General features: G+C 46.9%; 1 protein-coding gene across 1 annotated transcript in view; it reads left to right on the top strand.

The window, feature by feature from the left end:
* Positions 1-1,822: 1,822 nt before the first annotated feature.
* The window catches only part of MPP1 (MAGUK p55 scaffold protein 1), a 34,771-nt gene continuing 19,389 nt past the window's right edge, over positions 1,823-17,204 (top strand). The window contains exons 1-2 of the mRNA XM_082207580.1: positions 1,823-2,164; positions 16,426-16,569. Coding sequence (XP_082063706.1) covers positions 2,063-2,164; positions 16,426-16,569 — 246 coding nt within the window. The 5' untranslated portion in view covers positions 1,823-2,062. The remainder of the gene's footprint in view (positions 2,165-16,425; positions 16,570-17,204) is intronic.

A 17,204-nucleotide genomic window follows, 5' to 3' on the forward strand; every position in this document is an offset into this window, starting at 1 on the left:
GCATTTGAGGCCCAGCCAAAACCCCAAGAGTATCTGGCAAACAGGAAGCTGTGTGGCTCTCCCATTACCTGTATCACAACTGTTGCAGTTGCAACAGCTCCCAGGTGTGGAGAAAGTGGTTTCACAGGCTTGCAGTTCCTTGCTGGGGGCTATTGTACTCTGTGCAAAATATACCAACTGTACACCAATTTGGGCTTGTTATGCATGCTTATTACTCTGCTTTTGGGGTGGAGGAAGATTAATACATGGAAATGGTGAATGAAAAAGGATCAAGCTTTCCATTTCAGGATTATGAAAGCATGCATACTTTTCAATAGCTTAAAAAGATGGAAGTTTCCCCATGGATCAAAAACTAAATTTTTCTGCAGCGCAGCTTTTACAAATGAACTACGGAATGATGGAAAATGAACTACAAAATGAACAACAACAAAAAGAGAGCGTTGGGGGTCCCTCAAGACTAAACTAATTTATTATGGCATAATTTTTGGGGGACTAGAGCCCTCTTTATCAGATGCAGGAAGGGTAATCCATGCAGGGCGCTGGTGAGCCAATTTACACATGTAAGATGATAAAGATCCATTGTCCCTATTTAATCCACAAGTGATAGTGTTAAATCTCTTTAATTCAGCAGTTTTACATTTCAGTTTCCCTTTGTTTCAATAAGGTCATTATACCAAATAAGGATATTATACCAAAATCAAGTTGGGGAACATTTCAACATCTCTGCAGTTAAGCATTTCCTTGGGAAAAGGGCCCTGTTCCCACAGGCATACAATACTTAACACCTGATGACAGCCCAACATCAAGTGATGACTTGCACAAGCTGGAAGGTTCACAGCACACAAAAGTTCTTTACACAGTACATAGTTAAACTATGGGATTCACTCCCACAAGAGGGATGACTTTAAAAGATATTAGGCAGATTTATGGACCAGCCACTGACTACTAATCCTGGTGACTGTTCTTTCCTCCACAGTTGGAAGGCAGTAGGTCTTGGAATACTGAGTGCTGATGCACTCAGTTTCTCCTTGCAGCCCCACTGAATTGAATGGGACTTACTCCCAGTAAGTACAGTACAGTACATGGCTCACTGGTAGTGCACATCCTTTGCATGCAGAAGGATCCAGGTTCAATTTCTGACAACTCTAGGTAAGGCGGGGAAGGACCCTGGTTTGAAATAATGGGAGTGCCGCTGCCAGTTCGTGTAGACAGTATTGAGCTAGAATGACCAAGGGTCTGGTTCTGTACAAGTCAGCTTCCTAGATCGCCGATCACCAGTTGAATCGCCGATTGCCACGCAACCACAAAAAGTACCGTATTTATGCATGAATTAATGGGAGAGCGCCTGTTCTGCAGACGTGGAGACCAAGTCCAGTTACGGACACTGTCCACAGAAGGCCGAGGAAGACCCCTGCCTGAGAACCAGGAGAGCCGCTGCTGCCAGCGAGTGTTACTCGCCCGAAGGCAGCCCCCTCTGTTCTTGAGGTGACGTCGCTTATCGGCCCCCAAAACAATCGCTGCTGCTTGCACGGCCCAGCTCGTTCAACACTGCAGACAGAGCCTCGTGCTTTGCGTAAGCGAAGCGGTGGCTCTGGCAGGCAGCAGAAAGACACTCGGCTCTGGCAGGAGGGGGCGCAGGAGGGCGCGCGCGCGGTTTGGAGAGGTTGGATAGGGCTTGCACCGCTGTCCCCAGCGCTCGGCGCTCGGCGGCGCTAAGTGGCTAGGGGAACGTAGGGCTGCTGCTTTGGCAGCCGCTGTGGGCCGGGTGGAGAGATCCCTCCCTATTTAGCCACTCCCAGCGGGCGGGCCTGGTCCTCCCCTCTGCTGCCTTCTCCGGCGCACGGTGACTCTGCAACCCTTTCGGTTTAGGACGCTCCGGCCGGCTGTAGTGCGCGCGCGGGGTCTACTCGGCTCCAAAAGCAGCAGCGGCTTGACAGCGATCGCGCCTTGCGGGTGGAAGCAGAGCCCCTCGGGCCGCTGACGAGACGCCTTTCGACTCCGAGTCCCAGAGCATCACACTACCCCGGGGTGCTTAGCTACTCGCGCCTGGCGCCCACCAACCATGACGCTCAAATCCAGCCGGAGTGACAGCGTGAGCAGCATGAGGACCGCGCTGTCCGACCTGTACCTGGAGCACCTTCTGCAGAACAGGCCTAAGGCCGAGGTGAGAGGCGCTTCTGGAGATCGGGGCATGCGGGGGTGGCCGGTGGGAAGACGTGGCAACGACCGCTGAACGCGCCGTAGCGCTGGAGGTGGGCAAGCCCCTCCCTCCCGCTCATGTTTAAAGCAAGGAGCGGGTTGTTACCTTTCCGATGCAGGGCGGGAGGCCCCCACCCACCCACGTTGTCCACTTACTCTATATGCTGATCAATGCAAATGCATCGCTTGCCTGTTACTTAACACATATCCCTTTGGGGTGGATAAATTTGGGCATGGACTAGGTGGCCCCAACCGGTCTTGAGTTTTATGTGACTTCGCAAGTGAGACTTCGGGCTGCAATTCTGAAACCCATTGACTAGAGAGTAAACGCTGTTGCACGCAGTGGGGTATACGTCCCGTTAAGCATGCGAAGGTCTGCCTATGCCATTTGCGTTACCTGGGTACCAGCAATGCTATCTAGGAAGCAGAATGGACCAGCTTAGGCCAGCTGATGCACGCGGAGATGTACTTTTGAATCCACCTTTTTTTTTTAAAAAAAAAAAAAGGAACGTGGGGAGCTTCTGCCTGATGCGTTGACAGACCAGTGACCCCATGCAGTTTGGTATCACCTAAGCAGAGTAGCAGGCACGGGTCCTTCTTCCAGCCTTGCTAGAGATGTGGTGGGATTGAATTTGGGACCTTCTGTATGCAAAACAGGGAAGAGCTGCAACTTAGTGGCAGAACAACTGCTTGCATGGAGAAGGCACCAGGCTGAATGCCTAGCACTGACTGGGAGAGACCCCTCTCTGAAATCCTGGAGAGCTGCTACCAGTCAGTGTAGGCAGTATTGAGCTAGATGGACCAGTGGTCTGACTCTGTAGACAGCAGTTTCCTATGTTCCTGTCCTCCGTCACTAGGCTAGGTCCCTTCCCTTTGGAAGTGGGAGAGTCTGGTGGGACACGATTGTCTGTGGGATCCAGGTGATGATAGATTTCCCTCTTCCACTTTCATTTCGAATAACTCCAGTGATTTTTGCTCTTGTGGTGGCTGGACACCACCACACTCCTTGCAAGTGGTGGAGGACAGTTGTTTTAAGTGGGTTACAGTACATGGTCTATTGGGGTGCTTCTCAGTTTCATGCTTTTTGGCTGAGATCCGAACACAGTCCCTTGCGTGGAACCAATGTTTTTTCTGCCTGTACTCTGGGGTTTCCGGATTTCTCTTCTAGCAATAGCTCTGATACATTGGATTGAAAGCTGCTGTGGAGGATACCCCATTTTTTTTCTAGAGTGGCACTTTGGAAATCAGTTGGAGAAGACGCATTGGGAAATTTGACCTCTGGACACTTTCGACTAGAGCAGTGTTTTCCAAACTTTTCCAGGTGTTTCAGACTACAATTCTCATCATCCCTAGCTAGCAGGACCAATGGTCAGGGATGATAGGAACTGTAGTCAAAAAACAACTGGAGACCCAAGTTTGGGAAACCCTGGACTAGAGCTATTCCTTGACGCAAAGGTGCTGAGATCTGCAGAACACATTCATGAATGGCTATTCAGAACAGAAAAGCCAGCTGTGGAGCCATCCAGGTAAACAAGAATCCCAGGACAGATTGGGGTGGATATGCTGTGCAGCTCATGCATCCTGCTGCAAACAGCAAAATCCTCTTGCAAGTTGGATCTCTTTTGTGGCTTTCCCTATGCAAAGACCACAGTGGGGGGACAGAAGTGTGAGGACAGACCTCCATCAAAGAGGGTCATGTGCAGGTGTGCAAGGTGTTCCGCACATTGGAAAAACATGATGTGCTGGGTTACTGTTGCCAAGTCCATAGATCATTCAGACAATTTGAATGTAGTTGGTGGAATTGTGGCTCTCAATCCACACTTTTCTTTCTTTCCGGAACTGTTACAGCAAGTACATTTTAAGGGAGACCATGGAGACTGACCCTTTTAAGGGAGGGGGCTTGTTTTTTGCTTGCTTTTCTCTTGTTGCCTGTGTGTCCTCCTCCCTTGTTGCCTATTGGCAAGCTAATAACAAGTATTAAGAGTCTGGGGGCACAGCTGCATCTTGCAGCTGGTCATCTTGTCCCTTTGCTTCTGAGTGGAGCCTGTGCGTATATTGTGTATGTGAGAAGGATTCAGTGCTTTACTTCAGAGGAAGTTGTCTCTCTCTCTCACTCTCGCCCTCTCTCTCTCTGCTGCAAAGTTACATCTGGTCAGAACTGGAAGCGGCAATTGCCTTGTGCTGATTTAGCTGCAGAGCTATCCAGTTTGGGGGAAGTGATGATAGGAACATAAGAAGCTGTCATATACTAGGTCAGTTTTCTTTGTACATCTCTCCCAGCACTTGCTAGCAATGGCTAGAGATGTGAAGGCCTATAAAGAAAATAAGGGGAAACTTCTTTGGGATTTTTCCCCCTTTCTGTTTTTCCATGCCTTCACAATCTCTGACATTGGCTCTTCAGAATCTCATGCAGGGCTCTTCCCCACCATTGATAAGACTATCAGTGTCTGCTAGACATAATGGCTAGCTTCTGCCTCTACTGTTGGGGGATTCACAGGTCCGGAGAATGCTGTTGTACTCAGGTCCAGCATTTGTGCTTTCGAGCAAGTCCAAAACAAGCCAGGACTCTAGGAATGGGGAGCCTGTGGCCTTTCAGTTGCTGTGGAACAACTTCCATCATTCCTGGCCATACATGCTGGGCCTGATGGGAGTTGAAGTCTAATGACATCTGACAGGCCACAGGTTCTCCCACCAATGCACTACTGTTTCAGCTTTTTCTCTCCTTGCCTCCACACTCCGACCTGTGCTATTTAATACGATTGGTCTGCCTTATGAGGCTGTTGTGCGAATGACTGAGTTCACACTTCTGAAGTGCTTTGGATACTTGAACTTGTTGGCATCTGTCTTCCTTGGGAGACAGTGGAGGAGTGTGCCTTTGGGGGAGTGAAGTCAAACTGTTGTGGCTGTAGAGACCGATACGGGAGAGACATGTTTTGTTGCAGCTGGGCCAGATGAAAGCGTCTGGTTTTGCTGCTACAAGTGCACCATGGTGTTCTGTGCTCCTCCCAGCAGTCATTTCTCCTCTAGTCACTGCTTATGGATACACAACCTGACTGTCTCCAGGAACTTGGTTGTCTGTAAGGGATTTGCAGACAGCAGGGTTGAAATTGCCAGCCTTCCTGTCATGTTTGCAGACATATTTGTAACACAGAGTATTATTAAAAATATATAAACACTTTTTTAAAAATGCAGTACAAATCTCTTCTTCCTTTAATCACCAGCTGCTGCTATAAACAAGTCTGAGCAAAAAAATAATTTTGCATTGCTCCTGGACTCTCACAAGGTTCAGGCCCTAACAGGCTTCTTGGTGTGTGTTTTTTATTCTGGGAACTATTGCTGCTTTTGATGCTGTTGATATACAGATTAGGGGCAGTCAAGGAAAGCAAGTTTTCCCAGCAGGTCTCAATGACCACAGTGGAACAATAGTGGGAGGAGTAGATACCTCTCTGATAGCTCACTGATGTGGCACCAATTCATGGTAAGAGAAGTGTTATCTTGAAGTTGTTCCAAAAAAATACTGGCATGGTACAGACAGCAACTTGGGGAGTATTTAGATCAGGGAAATAGCACGGAAGGAAATGGTTGAACACATCCGCTGTTTGAGCTGCTTCTTCTGTCCAATTTTCCTTCCCTCCCCACTGCCTTATAGCTGCTTTTAAGTTAACGTAAATATGTTGGGAGACCCAGTTGCAGATCTCCTGCATAGTAAGTAGTTTAGCTTGGATAATGTCTAGCTTTTATGACTTGGCAATGGGGGAATTTGGCTTTTTATCAAATCTATGTAGTGTACCTTTTGGCAACTTGCCCCTGTGCAACCCTTTTTTCCTTTGAGCTAAAGATACCCAGCTTCTTCGATCTTCTACCACATGACTTGGCATCCTCGAGACACTCATTTTTTGTCACTCTCCTCTGAAAACCTTCTGACTGGTCAGCACCCTCTTTTGAACCGTGTGGCACATGCAGAACTGGAGACAGTGCTGCAAATGAAATCGCCTTGCTGTGAAGAGTAGTCCAGTTGTTGTTTCTTGGGGTTTTTGTGTGATGCTCCTGTTAAATGCACCATTGTTGTATAATGTTTCATGTTTGGCCTGATCTGCACAGAGAATGTCTTTGGATGGTTTGCTTATGATGCCTTAGCTGCGAAAACAGTTGCTGCATGACAGTGGGAGCCATGTGAAGATCCATTTGTCCATAGAATCCAACCATTTGGTGAATTAAAACATGGCTCAGCAGTTCTATATTTCCATTTGGCAGTGACTGAGGATGGGGGAGAAATAGACTATCATATTTTTCTGCTATATGTTAAAACAGCTCTGCTCCATACAATGTGTAGGTCATACAATGAACTAACATAATTCTAGTCAAACTGGGGAGCTAGAATGGATGCCGTACTGTGCAAGTTACATCTAAAATCATGTGAAATGCATGTCAATATGTACACAGGCATCACCCCCCCACATTTTTTAGATACATTTCATGTTATGCCATGTTCATTAATCTATCTGCTGTGCTTATATTCCAATTTTATTCCATAAATCTCAAGGCATGATACATAGTATTCCCAGGCAGTTTCTCATCCAGGCAATGAACAGATCCAGACCTGCTTAGCTTCAGCAAGGTATCATGTGCTTTCAAGAGGGTGCATTGCTGAAGTCAACCCTGAGCCATGCTTTGCTCTTTCTGCAACCTCAGAGTCATCCATGACTGGACCTAATGGTCAAGGGTCCCTTTACCTTTACCTTTTTAATGACTTGGAAATGAATAGTCTTGTTAATGTTTAAATATTTTAATGCACTGCTTTGCATTTGACTGCTTTGTATTATAATGAAATCCTTGATGATGGGAGAAGCTGTTTGTTCCTTTCCAAGGTTTCCATCTTTTGCTGTTTTGCCAGAGCTGCAGAGCATCTCCCGAACTGGGAGCAGCAAGACCTGCATCTGTTTGTTGGATTTACACCTGAGTCAGGTGACCTGACCATTCACATACTGGAGAGAGGCAGCCATTGCCTTTGCTTCTTGAATCTTTTTTTTTTGGGGGGGGGACTGTGTTTACAAGGCAATGCGAATGAAGCACCATCTTTAAAAATCAAAAGCAGCCTTGCTCATTTCTCCTTCCTTGAAAAAAAAGCTGCTGTTTGTTTAAATACCCACCTAAAACTGCACTAGGGTAGCACTTTTGAGTGGTAAATGGCAACAGAGAAAGAAGAAAGCACTATCTTTTGCTGCTGTGCCTCCTCTCATAATAGCCACCAAGGCTGCTTTTGGGTTGTTTGGTTTTTTTAAAACTGCCGCTAAGATGTGTGTAATGAAAAGAAATCTCTAGACCAGCTGTCAGCTTTGGATACACAGCAAAAGTCCTTGGGTTTTGTTTGCAAAAAGACAGCAAGAGCTGGCTGCTGCTGCTGCTGTTATAATTCCTTCCTACAGCAAACTTGGATGGTGAATGCCATTAGAAACTGGGGTCCAAATGAGAAATGAGAAACTGGGGTCCAAATGAGAAATAAGGCAGTGGTATTAGCATACAGTGGTGGCTCGCAAGACGAAAAGAATTCGTTCCGCGAGTCTTTTCGTCTTGCGATATTTTTCGTCTTGCGAAGCACGGTCCGTCGCAACTGCGCCTCTTCAAGCGGCTTTAAAAAAAAAAGCGCAAGACGTTTTCGTCTTGCGAAGCAAGCCCATAGGGAAATTCGTCTAGCGAAGCAACGCAAAACCGAAAAACCCTTTCGTCTAGCAAGTTTTTCGTCTTGCGAGGCATTCGTCTTGCGGGGCACCACTGTAGTCAAGGAAACGCCAAGATTTGCAGAAGTTCAAGAGAACTAACAGAATGAAACATAAACGTGAACGGTCTCAAACCCTCAAAATACATCACAGAGAAGATAGATCATGTTCATCTATTACGGAGTACCGGTTGGTGGTTGGAAAGAAAATAAGAAAATGGAGAAGTCATTGGGGAGAGGAATGCCCTGTTTGGAGTGAATGGCTGGCTTGAACCTTGAATGGGGCACTCCTGCAAAAATCCCCCTTCCCTAGTTCCCACTTCTTTTGTGCAGTTCCTCCTACTGTGAATCCCACTGATAATGTTTTGAAAGTGCTGTATAAATACTAAAGTTTGTCTTGCCTACTCACCTCTGTGAGTAAAAATATGAGGAGAATTCAACATCACTCCTCCCTAAATGTTCTGTTGGCACAAGCATTTCAGCTTGCCCGATGGAATGGGACCTTCCCTCACGTGCTGTTCTAGGAGTTCTCCCAACCCCAACTTGAGGGAGGTCAGGGGAAAGCCCCATTGCACTAGCTGAAGTCCTTACATGGGCTTCCACTAATGGGACTGGTCAGTTCAATAGCCCATTGGATGCCACCATTTCAGTCTTTTCCACCTGTCCATTGTACCGGTGTAGTGAGTGACCAAGGCACTGATTGTCCAGAAGCTTTGATAGAGACCTCCTCGTCTGTTCTTACCCTAGGGTTTCCCTGGGATAGGGAACTTGTGGCTCTCCAGAAAAATTGTGGACTATGACTCCCAGCAACCCATAACCAGTGGGTCATACTGGATCTAATGGGGGTCCAATGAGATCTGGAGGGTCACAGAAGCCGCATCTCTATCCTAGACATAGCAGGGTATCTCAGACCATCTGGACCCTTGGTCACTTCCTCAGTAGCTACTATTTTGCTGCTGCTGCTGAATTCTGCTGAGCTGGCCTGTCTCTGACATGCTTTGTTGCATCTGGCAAGTTCTGGGAGTTGTCTGTGACAGCTGTAACCTCATGCAGCTGTATCCTCCCTTGAAAAAGAAAGCTGGGGGTGGCTGGGTTGGGCACTGGCACAATTGTCTACAATACTTGAGTTTCAGGAAGCCCTGAGAAGATAATCCAAGTGCTTACGGCATCAGCATCACGTTTCTCTGCCTCTTGGCAGAAAAACATATTCCCTTCAGGTCCAACTTCCAAAAGGACAGTGTCAGATCAAAGACTAAACTGTGCAGGAGAAAAACAACTGGTCTGTTTTGGGGGGAGATCATGATGGGAGAAATGGACCCGATTGTGGTGAAAAAGTTTGGAATGCATTTAGATCACGGATGGGAATCGTCTTCTGTCCAAGGAAGGGCCACATTTCATTATGGGCAGCCTCTCAGGGGCCGGATACCAATAGTGAGTGGGACCAGAGGCAAAAATAGTGGAGCAGTGAATGTAAATCTCTACTGAGTTTCAAAACATTTTATTTCAGGAGGCCTTTGTACCTTGAATGCTTTTCAGATTTTTTTTTTTTTTTTACATTTTAAATTCTTGGGGCTTTACGTTTAGGAGTTTTAATTTGTTTTTTTCAATTTTGTGCATTATGTATCTGATTGCCCTAAGCCTCTTTGAAGAAGTGAAACGTGAGATGCAGATTTTAAAATAAAATATATAAATAGATATCACTTTTGTACATTAGGCTGATTTGTACACATACGCCTACACCCCTGTCTATACCGGCAAACAACAGGCATTTTCAGGGTTAAAAGGCACGTTCCGGACTACCAAAATGCTCATGGAGGTTGGTGTTGGGAAGGGTGTGCAGCCTGGAAAGAATCTTGAAGACCAGATAGAGAGAGCGGCATTTGGAACCTCTGATTTAGATGGCAAAGCACAGCACTTTGTATGTTCCACAGAGACTCATCCTTATACTTGCCAGAGTGGCACATGCTCTAATTATCTCTTGCATGGACTACTGCAGTGTACTGTATGTGGAGCTACCTTTGAAAGTGACCCGGAAACTACAACTAATCCAGAATGCAGCAGCTAGGCTGGTGACTGGGAACGGCCGCCAGGACCATATCACACCGGTCCTAAAGGATCTTCACTGTACACTTCTGAGCACAGTTCAAAGTGTTGGTGGTGCTGACCTTTAAAGCCCTCAATGGCCCTATATACCTGAAGGAGTGCTTCTATCCTCATCATTTAGCCCAGACATTGAGGTTCAGCTCCGAGAGTCTTCTGGTGGTTCCCTCACTGCGAGAAGAGAAGTTACAGGGAACCAGTGCATTGATGGGAGAACCTGTGGCCTGTCAGATGTCATTGGGCTTCAATTCCCATCAGCCCCAGCATGCATGGCCAGGAATGATGGGAGTTGTTCTACAACAACTGAAAGGCCACAGGCTCCCCATTCCTGGTTTGTTTTGGCCTTCTCAGTAGTGGCACCCTCCCATCAGATGTCAAGGAAATAAACAACTATCTGACTTTTAGAAGACATCTGAAGCCAACCCCGTTTAGGAAAATTTTTAAAAACAAACAAACAAACAAACAAACAGCTTACTGGTTGTTGTTTTTTTTAAAAATACTATGTCAGAAGCTGCCCAGAGTGCGTGGGTTGTGTGTGCTCTTTTGTGATGGTGAGCAGCTGTTACCCCAGCAAACGCACTAGAGTTTTGATGCCCTAATCACCAGGCATCTGCTGCAAACATGGCAGGGATTCATTCCTTCTTCAAAAGTGAGGCAAAGTTTAAGCTTGTCCGTGCTGTTGATCAAGAGCCAGGAGGTTACAACCTAGAATTGCTTCCCAAGAATTTCAAGCCAAGGAGTTGGAACTGTTTATTGCTCAGGCAAAGTCCTAGCCTGACCCAGAAGGCTTCTACAGTATGTCAGGGGAGTCTGATGGCCGACTAGGGTGGGTGGAGCCACTTCAGAGCCCAGAAACCCTTCTCTGCCCAGAGAAAGGAGGCCTCCTCCTGGTTAGAAAGTGCTCTGAAGTGAGTCCCATTCCATATTGGTGGGAGCCCTTGATGAGGGCTGGCTGCTGCTACACAGGTGCCTAATTTCCCTGGCAATAGCAGCCAGGTCTGAGAATCTGCCCACCATTTCAACAGTCCCTCAGAGTGTTGCTGCGTGACCACCTCTGGGTCATTGTGGGAAATTCAAAATGGAGGGTGGTTTCCCTGCTGCTGCATACTCTTCTGGGAAGGTGCTTGGGTTTCTGCTGCTGCTGCTGAGGTTGCTGACCCTCAAGGATAAGCTTTGTTGTCCACAAATCCCCAAGTTCCTGCTTCTAGCCCTCATTTCTCCTGATTACATCCGGATTATCTTCAGGACAAGGCACTGTTTAGCCAAAAAGCAAAGGTTGGGGACATGAGCTTATCCAATCAATGCAAAATACTTAACTAACTGAGGTTCTGCCTAAAGCCTGCACCCCCCAACATAAATCCTGGCTGCACCGATGGTTGGGGGAAAGACAGTGTAGGGGGTGGGGACATCTTGACTAGGCCAACCTTTGAGCCTAATGGCCTGGAATGTGCTGCACTCTGGGGAAATCTTTGCTGAGCCCAGAGGTCTGGCACTGAACTGTGTGACAGGCTGCTTCAAGGAAGGAAGAACAGATAAGAGATGACTCTAGGCTGAGTCAGCTCCCCTGACGGGCACTTTGAACCCAGGCCAGGGTTGCCACCAGCAACTTCGCTGAGGCAAAGGGAAAGGACATAAGAAGAGTGCTGGATCAGACCAAAGACCCAGCTAGTCCAGCATCCTGTTCTCACATAACCAACTAGTCCATCTTCTTCCGCGCTGTATACCCAGAGGATCTCTGTTCCCTTCTAGATCAGCCCAAAGGCCCACTGCCGCACAATTGTCCATGGGTGTGGTTTTGGTATGAATGTTGTTTCCTTTAGGCCAGGGGTACCCAATGTGACGTCCTCCAGATGTGGTGGACTCCAGTTCCCATCAGCCCCAGCTAGCTTGACCAGTAGTCAGGAATGATGGGAGTTGGAGTCCAAGAACAGCTGGAAGAAAGCACATTGACTTACCTCTGCTTTAGGCTATGTTTGCAGATGTTTAATCACTACTGGTACAAAGCAGTTAAGAATCACCTTCCTAGGCTAGCAACCGTTTCTGTGTGGATGGGCAGAGCCTGCTAAATGAAGCGGTAAAACCCATAGGCTAATATCTAACCAGGAACATCTGGGTTTGTTTGCATTAGCTTGGAGAGGCTCAGATTGGAAGGTCGTGGTTCTTCAGCTATCTCCAGAGGAATGGTAGAAAACACGAGCTGAACACGCAGTGAGATGTATGCCAACAGCCCTGGGCAGGGGTAGGCCAAGGGGGCTAATGAGGAGTGCTGCAAACTGAACCTGGTGAGGTTAGCTCAGAAATAGTAAATGGGCGAGAGTATTGTATTGGTCAGAGAAGTCAGTGAGTGTGTGTGTGTATTCATCCAAATTGGACAGGAGGTAGGAAATCTGTTGACTCTTTAATGGATGTGTGAATAAGACCTGAAGTTGGTTTGAGCTAAATCTGGGGTCTTCAAGGTTTACCTCGCCTGGGCCGGTTCACTCCAGTGGAGATCCCTCCATGGGCCGGATTGTGCATTCACATGAGCGCGTGCACCCGCAATTTCCGGTGTCTGCGTCTGCGCAGATGTGATTTCTGGTGCCGCGGAAGTGCTTCCATGCACCTCACTGGTTTAGTGCAGCAAGCGGGGACTGCCGAGTGGGTGGCTCGTGGGCCAGTTAAACAACCCCTGTGCACCGCTTGTGGCCCATGGACTTTAGGTTGCCGACCCCTGAGCTAAATGTTCGGTGATTGTAAGGGTTGAAGCAGACTCTAATGAGCCTTAGTCAGTGGTGGACTGTCAGTGACAACTGTTATAATTAGACGGAGCCTCCATTCTCCAAGGCAGTATAACTTTGGTTTCTTAGAGAAGTAGTTCCCAAATGCAGTGGTCCCCAGGGGGTCCACGTAACCCACCCAGAGTCTCTGGCAACATTCACATAACAAAAACTACCATAGAAATAGCAACATTTTCAAAAGTAGGGGGCCCGTGGCTTGGCTTTTGAAAGACAAGGGCTCCACAGTACTTACGGTAGCTAATTGGGAACCACTCCCTTAGGGGACAGATGTGCAATCTGCTTACCAGGCCCCCATCTGTTGTGTTACCCTCCACCCCCAGAGAGAGGAAGGGAGAATATGAATGGATGGCAAATGAATAAAGGTGAGAGAAAGAAGGGGTGGTCCACAATTCTGCTTCGACCCTTCTCACTCCCACCAATATGTAGAAACACATCCTGTAGAATTCCATCCATGATATTTTATCTGCACCACCAGAATGAATTTCAGGAACTAAAAAGTCATACTGAAAAGAATGACTTTTGAGCCATCTGGTCAAAAAGTGCAACTAAGCATTTCATTTTGGTGACTAACCCTGGTTTAAGGAGCCATTTGGCGCCTAGCTTATACAGTGGTGCCTCGCAAGACGAAAATAATCCGTTCTGTGATTCTCTTCGGCTAGCGGTTTTTTCGTCTTGCGAAGCAAGCCCATTGACGGATTAGCGCTATTAGCGGCTTTTAGCGGCTTTTAGCGGCTTTTAGCGGCTTATTGACTTATCGGATCAGCTGATAAGCGGCTTAGCAGCTTAGAAAAGGGGGGGAGAGGAAAACCCCCCCGCAGGAACTCGCAAGACATTTTCGTCTTGCGAAGCAAGCCCATAGGAGATTCGTTTTGCGAAGCACCTCCAAAACGGAAAACTCTTTCGTCTAGCAAGTTTTCCGTCTTGCGAGGCATTCGTCTTGGGGGCACCACTGTATATCTGAGTTTCTAACACCACCCCCAACTATTTGCCTCCAAGGGATGTGGCCCTTGATCTCTCCAAAAGATTACCCATCCTTGCTTTAGAGGCCTGGGTTGGTGTAGATGGGTTTACTCTTATCTCTTGAGAGGATGGTGCCATTTTAGCAGAAGTGGGTAGGGGAGGAGAAGACTTTGTCCCCAGTTCCCCCAACAGTCTAGCACCAGCCTAATGAACTAAACATATCCACCTTTCCACCCTGACATTGAGATGGAAAACAGTCAGTGCTGTTTATATATGCTCAGTTGCTTGAAACCAGCTTATAGTCTAGAAGAGATAAGACATTTCCAGGGACTGTTAATATGTTTTTGTTGTGCTTTTGTTCTTTAACAGGCTTTAATCACCAATCCATTGCGTCCTTTGTCTGCTTCTGGAAGATAAGAGCAAGAGCAAGGGCTAAACTATGTGAAAGGACTCTGGTTAGGGGGTATCCTTCAAAATTTGGCTTTGTGCATGGGTGAGCTTGGGCTGCTGTTACTGGAATGAAGCAGAATATATGTTTGTCATCCAGTCTTTTGAAGTTGTTGCTTTTTTACCCTAAAAACAGCCATTCTGAGGTTGACCAGATCTCTGGTTCGTGGTTTGTGTGTGTTAACTCTTCTTCTCCTGGGATTTGCAAGACTCTGGTGACAACTGAGAGTGTAGCGTTTGAAAGCTGGTTCAAGTGCAGGCCTGTTTTTCTTGAGAGAAGGTTCGGTGCCAGACCAGTGCACAATCTGCAGTACTATCCAAGTTCAGGCAGTATGATTGGAGTCCAGAATTCAGCATCTGAGAATCTGGGGTTTCCTCCCCCTCCTCCTTTTCTTTCGTTACACACAACAAGATTCTATCTTATGTATGTAAATTGCAATCATAGGTTTGATGATGTGTGGGCAATTGCTGGCAAAGCCTCAAAAGCTGTAGGAGCTTTTGGAACAGTTGGTTGTTGAACATTAATGCTGACGTGTTTGTACAAAACTTGCACAGAGGTCACATAATGCTGCCTGTTTGTTGAGCGTTCATCCTGGTAGGTTCATGCAGAGGCTTAGAATGATGTTGCCAGCATCTGGTTGTTATTCCACACTTTCCAGCGTGCCATTTCCCTTCACTTTTCTTACCAGACTTTTTACAATTAGAAAATGTGAAGGCATAATTGTGCTAGAAAGTGCAGGTTAGCAACTTCCTTTTTTATTATTAATAAGCAGCCCATCTGCAAGTAGCCCCCATCCCGTCTGTAAAAGAACAACATTTAATGTGGGTTGGGTGGGTGGGGGGTAAGAGCTTAAGTGCATATGTTTTCAAAGCACTGGTTGCAACTGGACACAAGTAAAACTTAATCCCTTTTGTAAGTGCACCTCAGCTTTTAGCTGACAATTCCCCCTAGCCCCATGCCAGTAAAGTGTAAGAGCACAGGAGTGTATAGTTCTTGGACAACCAGAACCCCATGTTCCCCAAAAGCTTCTTACTCAACTTAAAGATAAAATCAAGCAAATGAAATGAAACGGATCAGTCGTTCCTAAACCTTTTCGTCCATAGAGTCTTTGAAAATTGCTGGGGCATGGTGGAGCTGGCTGGTTTGCTCAGACTGCCTGATAGCCCAGTTAGGACAGTACCATCCATGCAGTTGTAGGCTTGTTCCCATGTTACACTGGACACAGGTACAGGATGTCTCCACACATGTACAAATGCTTGTGTGAAAGAGTGCACACTTGTCAGTTTGTACAGCTCAGCTGCTATGTACACAGCCTGCTATGTACACTTGTAGAACATTACATGTTAATAACTGCACAACTGTACAGCTAAATTATTTTAGTATGCAGGTACACATGTTGTAGACTGGTTGAATGTAACATGTGAACAACCACTAGAGCAGTAACAATTTCATGGGAAGGAAAGCTGTTTTGCTTCTGGATTAAGTATGAAGAAAATAAACGTTTCTTCTGCGCCATCTTCATTGTTAAAACTAGCTCAATATTATTAAAATCATGGACTCCAGCCAGGGACTTGCTAGTGTTTTCGATAATCGGGCCCTAAAAGGACCTCGATCTCTGGCAGGAAAAGAAAAGCGTAAAGGCAAGTATGGATATTCTACCCTGTTCTGTGACAGTTTCTGTGAACCACCTGAGTCTCAGAACCGCTGAAACAGATTGTTCTAAAAAGAACTGGTCTTAAATTTGGGCTCTCTTCTGTCTTGGCAGAGTTGGTCATGCATAGAAAGTACACTCCTGATATTTTTGCTGAATATAAGATGAGGAAATAAGCATTCCTTGGTGCAAGATTTTGACTTATTCATTCATGTTAGCCAAGAGTATATGACAGCCATGATTGTGGCCAATTTGACTTGTCATTCCATGGCTGCAATGTTTTCAGAAACAGCTGAGTGCATTGAAGGTGACCGTCTTCAATCACTAAAGGCTAGAAGAGAGAGAACATGTAGCAGCTAGGCAGCCAAAACATAAATCCATGCTGTGTTAGGGCCCAGCAGCTGCCATCATGAGCACGATATTGACTCAGGGATAGGAGCAGGGAATGGATGGCTGAGTTTAATACTTCTTGGGCTAAAGTTTCCAGTTTGGTGTGGCTTCTGGGAGACCAGGATACAGCAGGGCCTGGGTACTGCTCCTAAACTTGGGGTTTTGTTTTGTTTTGCCTTTACAGGCAGTTCCATCCTCAATGAATGCAGTGTCCGAGGATATTTACTCCAATGGCTCAGCCATGCTGGGCAGCCCAGCCCACACAAATGGCCGGGAGATACGGAAAATGAGGTTCATCCAGTTTGAAAAGGTCGCGGAGGAGCCCATGGTGAGCTGGTGAAGCTAGAGTGCTTCAAGTCCTTGCGGTTGTAGGCAGTGGGGTGGTGGTGGTGGAATATTTCTCTTGCTCCTGGGCAAACTCCTGGGCCCACACCAGCGGTTCTCAACCTGTGGGTCCCCAGATGTTGGACTACAAATCCCATCATCCCTGAGCTCTGGCCTTGCTAGCTAGGGGTGATGGGAGTTGTAGTTCAACAACATATGGGGACCCACAGGTTGAGAAAGGCTGGCCTAGACGGACAGAGGTGGAAGACTTTAATGAGCTCAAAGCTTCTGGCTGTGTGCAGCTTGACTGAAATTGAGATTTCCTCTTCACTTGAGAGATGTTCTATCCCTAACTGTCTTGTAGCCACGGAAGGAGTCTCCAGGAGCAAGACCTAGAACATGAGGAACGTGTAGCCCTCTGGATGTAGCTGGATTATAATTCCTATCATGCCTGACTATTGGCCATACTGGCTGGAGCTGTTGGGAGTTGGAGTCCAGCAACATTTGGGGGGCTACAGGTTTCCCCATTCTTGTCCTAGAAGCAGTGCCAGTTCCCATTTTTCGGAATTACCCCCAGTGCCTCCCATCCCCAATGAGTCTAGTTCCTTGTTGCTGCCATCTGCAGCTCCTCCTCCTCCT

The sequence above is a fragment of the Podarcis vaucheri genome (genome assembly GCF_965113315.1).
Source record: "Podarcis vaucheri genome assembly, chromosome: Z".
Lineage (NCBI taxonomy): Eukaryota > Metazoa > Chordata > Lepidosauria > Squamata > Lacertidae > Podarcis > Podarcis vaucheri.